Source organism: Theropithecus gelada, chromosome 10 (assembly GCF_003255815.1).
Source record: "Theropithecus gelada isolate Dixy chromosome 10, Tgel_1.0, whole genome shotgun sequence".
NCBI lineage: Eukaryota > Metazoa > Chordata > Mammalia > Primates > Cercopithecidae > Theropithecus > Theropithecus gelada.
Genome location: NC_037678.1, coordinates 65,813,949 through 65,827,324, shown reverse-complemented (window position 1 = coordinate 65,827,324; position 13,376 = coordinate 65,813,949). Strand labels below are relative to the sequence as shown.

Genomic DNA, 13,376 nt, shown 5'->3' with positions numbered 1-13,376 from the left:
GTAGCACACGCCTGTAATGCCAGCTACTGAGGAGGCTGAGGCGCATGAATCACTTGAACCTGGGAGGCGGAGGCTGCAGTGAGCCAAGCGTGCACACTGCACTCTAATAAATAAGTAAATAAAAATATAAGTGAAAGGAAGGGAAAAGTCAAAATCAAGAGTGGAGCAGAGCAGCATATGGTAGGTTGCAGCTGGCTGTATGAAGTGAACTATAATGGGGAGTGAGGGTCAATGATTGCTTTTCCTTTCCTCCTTCTTTTGATTGAAGGCCTCCCAATTTTCCCATGGGAACCACTCTTAGTTCCTCCCTCTTGGTTCCTGAGTTTGGGTAGGCTCCAGGGATGGGCACATGACCCATATCTGGCCAATCCACTGTACTTGCTAAGCTGTAAGATATGAGCATGAAACTAACGGTGGCCATATTTGGGAACAGCTTGTTTAAGAGTAAAGCTAACACAGAGGAAAGCAGGCCTGACAGGCAGAGGCAGAAAGGAAGATCTAGTTCCCACTGCATTCTCTAAGTGCCTGGATCCAGCTATACCCGAAGGAGATGCTGTGCCAGACCTCACTGGACGAGCACCTAGATCCAGCTATACCTGAAGGAGTTCCTGCTTCTGAATCATTTCTGTAGCAACTCTCCCTTGCGGGTGGAAGTAGCTTGGCAGGGGTGGGCCTCACCTGGCTTAGGCGGTTCTGCAGCTCCTTCACCTGCTGCTCCACCTGCTGCTTCTCACCCTGCAGCCGCTCCACCAGCTGCAGCTTCTCCTGGCTCCAGTTGCGCTCGCTGATCTGCAGCTGCCGCGTCAGCTCCATGACAGCGCTGTAGGACTCAGCCAGGAGGTGCTGCTGCTCCTCACGCTCCCTCTGTAGGGCTGCCTTCCAGTCGGGCCCTGCCCGCTCCCCAGCCCCCTTCCCCGCCTTCAGCTCCATCTGCGGAAAGAAGCAGACTGAGTAGCTGGCAGCAGGAGGCCACTCCTCTCGGCCCTCCTCTCTCCTTCCCTCCCAGGTGCCAGCAGGGGAAAAGGGGAGAGGTCCCTCAGAAGACCCCTCACCAGGGACTAACCCAGCTTAGTCCTCCCCACTCACAACTAACCCCTAACCCCTCCACACAATAAGGGTTTGAAGAGTTCTTTCTATAAGCCAAGCTCTGCTGTGGGCTTTTCAGGTATGATGTCAGTATCCTCATGAAAACTCTGCAAGATTACTAGTGGTCACTCCGGCAAGATGGTTTTCTTGGCCTCAGACCTCAGGGTGGCAGGAAGGGGAATGTGCAACCTTTAGACTCAGTGCCCCCCATTAACCCCCATGGGCTGGTCAGGTTCTTGGTGGGAGGAGCACCTGAAATGCCCAGGTCTTTAGGGGCAGCAGGTATAGTGGACAGTGCAGATAGAGGGAGCTGTGAGAGCTGCAGAGAGGGTTAGGAGGGGAGAGTAGTGGCCCCAGGAAGCAGCCAGGAGACTGTGAGTAGTGGGAAGAAGGTGGAATTGGGGCTGGGCATGGTGGGTCACGCCTGTACTCCCAGAATTTTGGGAGGCCGAGGCGGGCAGATCACTTGAGATCAGAAGTTCAAGACTAGCCTGGCCAACATGGTGAAACCCTATCTCTACTAAAAATACAAAAATTAGCTGGGTGTGGTGGTATGCCATCTATAATCCCAGTTACTTTGGAGGCTGAGGCAGGAGAATCGCTTGAACCCGGGTGGCAGAGGTTGCAGTGATCCAAGATTGCACCACTGTACTCCAGCCTGGTGACACAGTGAGATTCCGTCTCAAAAAAAATAAACAAACAAAAAAGGAGGTGGAATTGGGGTCACAGGGAGCCAGGGGTTAGAGGTTTGGGGGAGCAAGGGCCAGTCTGCCACTTATTAGCCGGGTGACCTTGGGAGATAAATTTAACTCATCTGTGCCAGTTTTGTCACCTGTCCAGCAGAGATCATCGGAGTGCCTGCCTCCCAGAGGCTGCTGCTGCCTGGGAAGACAGTTTGCGGCAGGGGCAGGCTGGATGGAAGAGGCTGGAGCCCGAGCTGTGGGATCAGAGCATTCTCTCCGAGTGGGAGGAAGCCTACCCTCTCACTCTTCAGGCCAAAGGAGGCGGCAAGTCAGCCTCAGGCGCACAGCAGACCCCAAACCCAAACCCCCAGGGCTCCTGGTTAAAGCTCCTTTGGGCACACTGGGGAGTTGTGGGGGGCCCCCAATTTGAGTGGAGGGAGCAAAACAGAGCCAGGCAGTGGGGGCTGAAGGACTGCTTATGAGGAAAGGAAGGAGCAAATGAGGACAGCAGGCAGTGGGGGTGCGCGCCAGCCTCACCTGTGAGCCCAGGGTGCAATCCCTCACCTTCCTTCCCTTCCCCCATGACTCCCATTCCCCACTGTTTCTGATACCCTTGCTGTGTGACTTTAGGCAAGTCTCTTGCCCTCTCTGGGCCACAGGTGAAGCAAAGGGGTTCTTATTCCTCTAGGAGCATGGCCTTGGCATCCTACTCCGATCTGACAGCTAAAGGCTTGGGTGAGAGGGGAGAGGCCTCTGACAGGTGGGGGGCTCACCTGGGTGGTATGGCCCTTGAGCTCTGCCCGCTCTGTCTCCCAGGTAGCCTTGGCCTTAGCAAATTGTTGCTGAAGCTCCGTCAGACCACGGCGTTCATCCCGGAGCAGCCAGCACAGCTCTTTCAGCGTCACCTTCATGTCGGCCAGTGTCTTGATGTACTCATTGGGCTGCAGACAGAAGGCAAAACCTGAGTCAAGAGCCTCGGCGGGTAGGGAGGGGAATCTGGGCTCAGAGAACTCACCTAGGAGTCCAGCTTGGGACTCCACGAGGCCTCAGGCAAGTCCCACGGCCTCTCTAGGTCATCTCACCCATAATATGGGAATGACAAGCCCAGCCCTGGCTACCTCCTAGGCTGACATGAGTCTCAAATCTGACACCAAGAAAAAAAACCCTGCAGTTACAATAATAATTATTCAGCCTAACTCTGAGCTGAATCATCTGGCTTCTTCAAGGCTCTGTAGCGTCTGGGCCGTGGGTCTTTCTCCTCACTCAGGATCCTCTCTGACACACGCAGGCCAGTGTGGGGTCAAATTCATGCAGACTCCCTCAGTTTGCCTGACTTGGTCCCAAATCTTCTTTCCTGGGCCCATGCCCTCATTTCCCATCCCTACCCCAGCTTACTGTGTGTGACCCTGGGATCCGGACCCCACTGTTCTCTCTGACTTATGGCTTGATTTGAAGGTTCCTGACCCTAGACCACAAGGCCCCTCTTCAGATGCTTCTAGCCTGATGTCCTTACCCTCACCATGTACCTCCCAAGCCATACTCAATACCAAAACACCTTGCCACACCTTACTCAATACGAAAACACCTTGCCACACCTTAGCACACACAGTTCTCTTGGTCCAAAATAGTCTTTCCCCCATTCTCTATTAGGTAAACTCCTATACATCCTTCAAAACCCATCATCTATGACCTGTGATGCTGTCCCCTATACTGCAAAGATAATTACTTGCTGTCTTGCCTATGACCTCACAGTCCATCATCTGGATTCTGTTACTGCCCTGGGCTGACCAGGCAATAACCTTCTGTAACTCCAGTGTCCAGGAATGGGGTCAGAGAAAGCAGTAGGAATTGATCACTGAGCAGACAAAGGAATGAATGGACACAACAGGACCGCGAAGGGGCTGGAAACACACCGTGTTCTGGGTCCAGCTGTCCCCCGTGCAGGCCTTGTTATCAGAATGCTGAGCGTTTATCTCCTCTTCCTCCATCAGCAGGTACAGCTCCTTCATGCTGTTCACCTGTTTTTTTAAAAACCATGCTTAACTGCAGGTGGGAAGTTTTCCCAAATTTTAATTCCAACCTTGGGCACCATGTAGGTCGAGGAGCACGACCGGACAATCAGGCCCTCCTAGCCTCCCACGACATCTGTTCTGCCCCAAAGACCAGGAAGCATCCCTGAGAGTCACTCTGAAATAACCATGTTGACAGGCTGGGTCAAGGCAGGCACTGTGGTTGAAATGAAAAGGCCACGTGCGGCTGGGTGCGGTGGTTCAAGCCTGTAATCCCAGCACTTTGGGAGGCCGAGGCGGGTGGATCACGAGGTCAGGAGATCGAGACCATCCTGGCTAACATGGTGAAACCCCGTCTCTACTAAAAATACAAAAAACTAGCCAGGCGTGGTGGCGGGCGCCTGTAGTCCCAGCTACTCGGAGGCTGAGGCAGGAGAATGGCGTGAACCTGGGAGGCGGAGCTTGCAGTGAGCCGAGATCGCGCCACTGCACTCCAGCCTGGGTGACACAGCGCGAGACTCCGTCTCAAAAAAAAAAAAGAAAAGGCCACGTGCACTCCCACAATGCTACATAAGGGTGACCAAAGGTTTGGGTGGACAGAAGTGATCTTGCTGGGGGCTTGGATTTATTGCTGATGGATTCTGGGCAAGAGTCCAGGGCCAGCCAAGGAGATCAGGGACCTAGTTTAGGATGGAAATAAGGCAAAAGGGAATGAGTCATCTTCTGTGCTCAAGCAATCCTCCTGCCTCAGCCTCCCAAAATGCGGGGATTATAGGTGCGAGCCACCGTGCCTAGCATGATTATGTCTATATCTTATTAATTATGCCTATTTTGGTAAATGTACATATTTCTTATTTAGAGGCATATATGTTATGTAATTTTCTGTGTCTCTTTATTTTTTTTGAGACGGAGTCTCACTGTGTCACCCAGGCTGGAGTACAATGGCATGATCTTGGCTCACTGTAACCTCTGCCTTGCAGGTTCAAGAGATTCTCCTGCTTCAGGCTCCCAAGCAGCTGGAACTACCGGTGTGCGCCACCGTTCCCAGCTAATTTTTGTATTTTTAGTAGAGATGGGGTTTCACCATGTTGGCCAGGCTGGTCTCTAACTCCTGACCTCAAGTGATCTGCCCACCTTAGCCTCTCGAAGTGCTGAGATTACAGGCGTGAGCCACTGCACCTGGCCAATTTTCTGTTTATACTCTATTTTTTCCTTTCCTAAAGTAAGTTTCTCTCTCTTTTACTCTAGGATATGGAAATGGCTAGAAAGGTTTTCACCAAATGTGGAGGGTTCAAGTCAGACAAACTGACTTAAAATACAGACTGTGTGGCCTGCAGGTCATTCCCTTAAACTGGGCTTCGTCCAGAGGACCGTGAGACTTCCAAACAGGTGAGAGGGCTCCTATGTTTCCAAACGTCACAGAAGAGAGAGCTTCAGACAAGAGGCTCGAGGCTGATGCTCCCAGGGCGGCCCTGTGTCAGGCACTGCAGGGTCAGGGCAGCAGGGTGTGGGCCCATGGAATGGCGGCAGGGACTCTCCCATGAGGCCCTGGGGAGGAGCTAGTGGCCTTCGAGAATGATGAGCTCCACTGAGATAGGGTGATGCAGGGTCTTGCTATACACTCAGGTCTAACTGTCATGCCTGGCTCCTAGGGCATCTGGGCTCCTCTGGAGTACCCCTGATGGCGTACATGGCAACTTGAGGCATGCCAATGCTCCCTATTTGATCTGGAAAGGGGCCTACAGACAGTAGCCGGGACGAGGAGGGCCAAGCCTGGGCTAGATTCGAGGTACCTGAACCCAAAAGGACAAGGCCAAAGTGAGCAGTGTCAACTAAGATGAGTGTGACCAAGGTCTGACATCCTTGTAAGTCCCCTTCTCCTCCCTGCTGCTGTGCTGATGACAGGAGACAGGGGCTTTGAGCAGCAGAGGGTCCTGCACAGACTGGGGCACGAATGGGCCAGGTGGGTCCTTTCTAAGCTTCACACATTCCCAAAGCTCTGCCCCCACACATTTCCTGCCACACCCTAATACCACCTGTACTATCACCAGTGTTTTTTTTTGTTTTTTGTTTTGTTTTGTTTTGTTTTTTTGAGACGGAGTCTCACTCTGTCACCCAGGCTGGAGTGCAGTGGCCGGATCTCAGCTCACTGCAAGCTCCGCCTCCCGGGTTCACGCCATTCTCCTGTCTCAGCCTCCCGAGTAGCTGGGACTACAGGCGCCCGCCACCTCGCCAGGCTAGTTTTTTGTATTTCTTAATAGAGACGGGGTTTCACCGTGTTAGCCAGGATGGTCTCGATCTCCTGACCTCGTGATCCGCCCGTCTCGGCCTCCCAAAGTGCTGGGATTACAGGCTTGAGCCACCGCGCCCGGCCCTATCACCAGTGTTTTTAAGCCAGCCTACTCCCTCTTGTTAAATAAACATATCTTTCGGCCGGGCATGGTGGCTCATGCCTGTAATCCCAGCACTTTGGGAGACCAAGGGGGATGGATTACTTGAGGTCAGGAGTTCAAGAGACCAGCCTGGCCAACATGGAGAAAACCTGTCTTTACTAAAAATACAAAAATTAGCTGGGTATGGTGCCACGTGCCTGTAATCCCAGCTACTCAGGAGGCTGAGGCAGAATTCCTTGAACCCGGGAGGTGGAGATTGCAGTGAGCCAAGATCGTGGCACTGCACTCCAGCCTGGGTAACAGAGTGAGACTCTGTCTCAAAAAAAAAAAAAAAAAAAATTCTGGGAAGGGGCCCAGGGGAGCCTCCCAGGGCACTGAATAAAAATGTATACCTGTACCTGATGCTACTACAAAACTAGATTCCTACATTCACCTCAATACTGCTGCCTCTGAGGACTCTGTGTTAAAGACCTGCCAGCCCCAAGGATCCTTTCTGCTATTGAGGCCGGGACCAAGCGTGTCATCTTCCTCATGGTACCCCCAGCAAGCACCCTACACATGCCCAGTAAAGAGCAATGATGGCCAGGTGCGGTGGCTAACACCCGTAATCCCAGCACTTTGGGAGGCTGAGGCGGGCGGATCACATGGTCAGGAGTTCGAGACCAGCCTGGTCAACATGGTGAAACCCCATCTCTACAAAAATTAGCAGGGCATGGTGGCAGGCGCCTGCAGTCCCAGCTACTCGGGAGGCTGAGGCAAGAGAATTGCTTGAACCCGGGAGACGGACGGAGATTGCAGTGAGCCGAGACTGTGCCACTTCACTCAGGCCTGGGCGACAGAGAGAGACTCCATCTCAAAAAAAAAAAAAAAAAAAAAGAGCAACGAATGCAGGGAAGGAAGCCTGCATGCTGATGGCAGGTATGCGAGCCTAGGAGCTGTGTCAAATCCAGCTGGGCGTCCCTTCCCTGTCCCTCTCTCCCCAGACCACACTCCCAGTCCCAGGCCCAGGCCCAATCTTACCTCAAGGAAGTCATCCCCCTCGCTGGGCAAAACTTTGCCCTGCCGCCAGCGCTTGAGGAACCACCTGAGCTTCATGAAGAGCAGCAAGAAGTTGTGCTTGAACTGCTGGGACTCCTGCACCAGCATGTTCTTCTCCTGGCTCCAGAATTTCTGCTCCAGCCTCCGCTGGAGGCTCAGACTCTGCAGCTCAAACTCCCGCCTCAGGAGCGCCCTCTGCTGGTCCTCCTTCAGCTGCCGGGGGACAAGAGCTTGAGCAATCCCAGGGCCCTTTCCTCTCCCCCACCCCTTTCCAGGCCCCTGGACTGGGGCAGGGAGGAAAGTCTGGGTGGTGCCTGTGAGTGATCCCTGCCCGGGATCCCACCACGCGTGGCGCAGTCTATTCAGATGAGCACTGCCCTCTGCTACTGCAGCCACAGTGACACATCACTGAAGGAGCTGGGATTTGACCCTGGCTCTGACTAAAAAACCATGACATCATGTACTGGGCACCTCCTGGGAACCAAATGTCTCACATGGACTTTCATGTTCAGTGAGGAACCTGCGAGGGTGAGCGATGATAGCAGGGAGGGGTGACGTGTAGAGAGCAAAGGGCGTGCCAGGGTTGAGGATGGCTGATGACTAGGCAACACCCTAGGAAAAAATGCAGAGTCACGGCTAACAGAGGGACCTGGATTAGAGGCCCAGCTCTGCTGCGCTCTGGATGTGCAACCCTGGGCAGAGCACTCTGGCTCTCTGGGCATCAGTTTCCCCATCTGCAAAATGGTGATAAGGGAGGGCACAAGAATTAAAAGACATAATGGGTGGAAAGTGCATTGGACAGGCCCAGCATACAGAAAGGGCTTAACAAATGTTATTCCAGAACTATTATCTTGATTAGAAGCCAGGTCTGATGAGGGCACCATTCATAAATGGGAAACTGAGGTCCTGAGAGAAAACAGGACTGGCCCCAGGTCCCACAGGCAGCCAATGATAGTCCTGTTACACAGCTAATGCACAATGGCATGTGCAATAACATCCCAGCAGGGCAAAGGGGCTGAAGACTCAGGTTTCCCTTAATTCTTTCATTCCTTTTTTTTTTTTTGAGATCACTCTGTCGCCCAGGCTAGACTGCAGTGGGACGATCTTGGCTCACTGTAACCTCTGCCTCCTGGGTTCAAGCGATTCTCTTGCCTCAGCCTCCCGAGTAGCTGGGATTACAGGCATGCACAAGCATGCCTGGCTAATTTTTGTATTTTTAGTAGAGGTGGGGTTTCACCATGTTGGCCAGGTTGGTCTCAAACTCCTGGCCTCAAGTGATCTGCCTGCCTCGACCTCCCAAAGTGCTGGGATTACAGGGGTGAGCTACCACGCCCAGCCTCCCCTGACATTCTTGACTTCAGAGGGCCCATAGATCCTCAAGGCCTCTGCTTCCAGCTCAAAGAGGCTGTAGGAATAGCTGCCTGGAAAGCGATGGGCACCACGCACCTGGACCATTTTCTGGTTGAAATTGTCGGCCTCCTCCTTTCGCAGCTGCCGCTCCTGGGAGAGCTGCTCTTGCAAGCCCCGGAGGCTGTCGTGGGCCTCAGCCAGCACCAGCTGCAGCTCCTTGATCTGTGGTGTGGACAGGGGACACAGATAATGAGGAGGGAGAGAGGGGAAGAAGTGGATAGAAATTGTGATCTCAGGATGACAGTGGTAGGGGAACAATGGGAAGTTGGACCCAAGCTGTCCAAATACAAATCAGGCAGAATGACTGTCCCCACCTTAGAGGGTCGTCATGATGATTAAATGAAACAGTACATACCAAATCTGGCTTTTGTTACCATTGGAACTTGATCTTTTCTCTTTGAAATTTATCTTAATAAGGTACTGGGAAAACTAAGTTTGATTCACAAAGATGTTCATTGCTTCATTGTTTATAATTGCAATATTTTAGAAACAACTTAGATACGAAATGATGGGACTTAAAAGACATTTAATGGATCTATACATATGTAACAATCCATTCAGGGGTACCCTTAAAGACAGTGTCCTTATTTTATGTGTGTTATTATGTTATACTTCAACAGAAAGTAGAAAAACAAAACCAAAAAAGCTATAGACCTCCATAGAAAAACATATAAAGGACATGGACACACACTAAATGTAACCAGTGGGAACTGTGTGAAGACCTTCTGACCTCCGACCTTCACCGTCCCTCTGCTCCCTCCACCCCTCCCTTCCTTCCTTCCCTTCCCTCCATCCCTCCTCTCTCTCTCTCTCTCTCTCTCTCTCTCTCTCAATGGAGTTTTGCCAGACTAGAGCACGATCTTGGCTCACTGCAACCTCTGCCTCCCAGGTTCAAGCAATTCTCCTGCCTCAGCCTCTCAAGTAACTGGGATTACAGGCGCCCGCCATCACACCTGGCTAATTTTTATATATTTTTGGTAGAGACAGGATTTTGCCATGTTGCCCAGGCTCATCTTGAACTTCTAGGCTTAAGCAATCTGCCCACCTGGGTCTTCCAAAGTGCTGAAATTACAGGTGTGAGTTACAGTGCCTGGCCCCAGAACTCCTAATAAAACATTCCTAGGTACGGCAAATGTCCCTCTGTGAAAGTAAACATTCATTATATGTTCAATAATATGATGATTTGGCAGTGGAAGGCACAGTGACTTGAGGTATATCTTCTGTATCTGTTTTGCATTAAAATTTTTTGCAGGGCTACATACCATCTGCTCCCTGGTATCCTCCTTGAACTCAGTGTTCAACAGCACTGGGCAATTGTCACTACTCAGTAAAGAGTAACTGAATGAAACAAATAATTGAATGTGTGCAGGAAATTATTTTTTCTACAGGTAAGCCTATAGAATAGGCCTACTTCCTGGCAGGGCACGGTGGTTCACGCCTGTAATACCAGCACTCTGGGAGGCCGGGACGGGAGGATCACTTGAGCCCCAGAGTTTGAGACCAGCTTCCTGGGCAACATGACAAAACCCTGTCTCTACTAAAAATATGAAAATTAGCTGGGCATGGTGGCACACGCCTATAGTACCACCTAATCAGGAGGGCTGAGGCATCAGATTCATTTGAACTCAGAAAATGGAGGTTACAGTGAGCCAAGATCGTACCACTGCACTCCAGACTGGACGACAGAGCAAGACTCAGTCTAAAAAAAAAAAAAAAAAAAAAAAAAAGAATAGGCCTATTTCCTTTTCTCAGAAAATGAGAACTAAGTTATCTCAGTTTTTTCTCTTTTTGCCATGGCTTCCAGGAGGCTCACTTAGAGAGTCTGATCCATCAGCTTCAAGTGAGCTTCTCCTTCCTACATAGTCATGGGCTGGCCTTCCTGGGACCACAGAGTTATCTTCCAAGAGATGCTCAGAAAGGTACTCAGGCTGGAAAATACACAGGACTCTGCAAGGTTCAGGGTTTCAGAGATACTCCACCCAGTCCATAGGAGCCTTTTCCTGCTTCAGGCTCATTATGAAGAGCAAGGAGAAGCTCAGTAGGCTTAGAAGGGGCTCAGAACTACCCAGAATTCCCTGAGGATCAAAGAATCCTAGCAATTCGATAGCCACCATTCACTCTAACCCTCCCATGTTACCAACAGGGAAGCTGTGGCCAGAAGGTAGAAACCTGTCCACGGTCACACAGGAACACTGGCAGAACTGAGACTTGAAGTCAGGTCAAGTCTGAATCCCACAGATGTGTCATTATTATCATAATCATCATCCTCCTCCTCATCCTCACCCAATGTGGGCCAGGCCTTAAGCTATGGCTTTTCATGTATTTAATCCTTTCAACAACCCTGTGAGGCACCTTCATTTTACAGGTGAGAAAACTGAGAATCAGAGAGGTAAGATGACTCATCCAAGATCTCACAGCCAGTAAAGAGTGGATCCACAATTGAAACTCAAACTGCCTGACTATAGAGACTGCTGCCTTCCTGCTACATAAATAAGTAGTTCCATTAAATTACATAAATTGTACTTTGGGAGGCCGAGGCAGGCGGATCACAAGGTCAGTAGATTGAGACCACAGTGAAACTCCGTCTCTACTAAAATTACAAAAAATTAGCCGGGCGCGTTGGCGGGTGCCTGTAGTCCCAGCTACTCAGGAGGCTGAGGCAGGAGAATGGCATGATCCCGGGAGGCGGAGCTTGCAGTGAGCCAAGATCGCGCCACTGCACTCCAGTCAGGGGGACAGAGCGAGTCTCCGCCTCAAAAACAAACAAACAAAAAATTACATAAATTGTTAAATTCCCAGTGGAATTTAATACAGAAAAAAAAATAATTTATGAAGATGAGTTTATAAGTTTCCTTGGAACAGGCCATGAGAATGTCCCAAACTTCCTTATTTCCCCAAACCCATATCCTCACCAGCTAAGTGATATATGCACCACTCTGCTTTTGACAGGCCTCAGTCACTTTCCTCCTACCCAATCCCCTGCTTGCTCAGGCCTAGACCCACCTCAGAGGCATAGGAATCATTGTCTTCAGCTCGGTAAGGCCTGAAGCTCCGGCTGAGGTCGGGCTTAGAGTCCAAGTCACCAGTGCGGAAGGCCTCTCGGATCCTGGGTTCCCATTCCGGCAGGTCCCTGAAGTCAGGTGGCTGCACCCAGAGGCACAGGCAGAACAAACCAAATATCACCATGGGGAGGGGCCCGAGGGGTGCCAGAAACGCCCACCCCAGGCCTCTGCGCTCCCTAAGAGGCTTGAACCACCCATCGGAGGGCTAGGACCCTGGTAGATTCACCTCTGCAACCCAGACCCAGCCCTGGCTGGAGCACTGCTGCCATTCAGTGAATGCTTGCAGAAAGGATGAATGACTAGGTCAGTGGGAAGTGATTTTGTGAATGTGTGTCTTGTGCACAAACCTTCTGAGTCAGCCCCAACTATCCTATCACATGTGTGACCTCTGTTCATCCCTCTTTCAAGAAGAACCAAGAGGGAGATAACAGAGCAATCTATGGGCACATGCCTATAATTCCATCTACAATTTGAGGCTGCAGCAAGCTGTGATCATACCATTGCCCTCCAGCCTGGGCAACAGAGCAGGACTGTTTCTTAAAAAAAAAAAAAAAAAGGCAGTGTGCTTGCTTAAACAAGTAAGATGAAACTGGATCAACAGGTCTTGAGTTAAAGAAATTATGGCACATATCCACTGTATAGTTGTTAAAAAGAAAGTGCTAAATCTCGGAAGGGCGTGATGGCTCACACCTATAATCCCAGCACTTTGGGAGGCCGAGGCGGGTGGATCACCTGAGGTCAGGAGTTCAAGACCAGCCTGGCCAACATCACGAAACCCCGTCTCTACTAAAAACACAAAAATTAGCCAGGTGTGGTGGGACATGCCTGTAATCTCAGCTACTTGGGAGGCTGAGGCAGGAGAATCACTTGAACCTGAGAGGTGGAGGTAGCAGTGAGCTGAGATCGTGCCACTGCACTCCAGCCTGGGTGACAGAGTGAGACTCCATCTCAAAAAAAAAAAAAAGAAAAAAAAAAAGAAGAAAAGAAAGAAAAAAAGAAAGCGCTAAGTCACTCTCTTTCCCTGGAAATGAAAAATTCCCTGCCATTGCTCTGAGGATGAAGATCAAATCTCCCCCATGCTCAGTGCAGTCCAGCTTCACGTTGTCTCTTCACTCAGCGCCCTGGACACACCACGCTCCTTCTGCCTCTGATCTGAGCTGTGCCTTTGTACAGGCTATTTCCTCTGCTGAAAACCCTGTTCCCCCAGCCATTCATCCCTCTGACCTCTGGTCAGATCAGAGGCCCTCCCTCAGCACAGGGTCTAGGTCAAGTTCCTTGTTCATAAAACCATGTACCTTTCCTTCAGATTCCTCTCTCAGTGTCTAATTGCACATTCACTGACATGATATTTTGGGTGACTCTGCCCCACTAGATGATAAGGGCAATGAGAGGGGGAATCATATCTGTTTTTGCTAATCATGACACCTTCAGCAGTGAGCACAAAAAGTGTGTGAACAACAGACAAGCATCATAAATGAACAAACTGATACACTGCGTAAAAAATATAAGGTGTATAGTAACAACAGATATAAAACAATCTGGGTGGAAAAACAAATATATGATATATATGTAGACAATGATTTAGAAGGGCAAGTTGCCAAGGATGAAATATTTTAGATCCACTCCACTAGACACACAAAAATACTGACCATTTAAAATGTGACTATCAGGCCACGCACAGTGGCTCACACCTAT

The 13,376-nt window shown here is 50.6% G+C and overlaps 1 protein-coding gene across 2 annotated transcripts in view; it reads right to left on the bottom strand.

Moving 5' to 3' along the window:
- The window catches only part of SOGA1 (suppressor of glucose, autophagy associated 1), a 91,208-nt gene that overhangs the window by 26,787 nt on the left and 51,045 nt on the right, over nucleotides 1-13,376 (bottom strand). For both annotated transcript variants that reach the window (XM_025399713.1, XM_025399714.1), the window contains exons 6-11: nucleotides 11,623-11,763; nucleotides 8,656-8,781; nucleotides 7,192-7,422; nucleotides 3,683-3,787; nucleotides 2,543-2,710; nucleotides 679-930 (exon numbers count right to left, since the gene is read on the bottom strand). In XM_025399713.1, coding sequence (XP_025255498.1) covers nucleotides 679-930; nucleotides 2,543-2,710; nucleotides 3,683-3,787; nucleotides 7,192-7,422; nucleotides 8,656-8,781; nucleotides 11,623-11,763 — 1,023 coding nt within the window. The remainder of the gene's footprint in view (nucleotides 1-678; nucleotides 931-2,542; nucleotides 2,711-3,682; nucleotides 3,788-7,191; nucleotides 7,423-8,655; nucleotides 8,782-11,622; nucleotides 11,764-13,376) is intronic.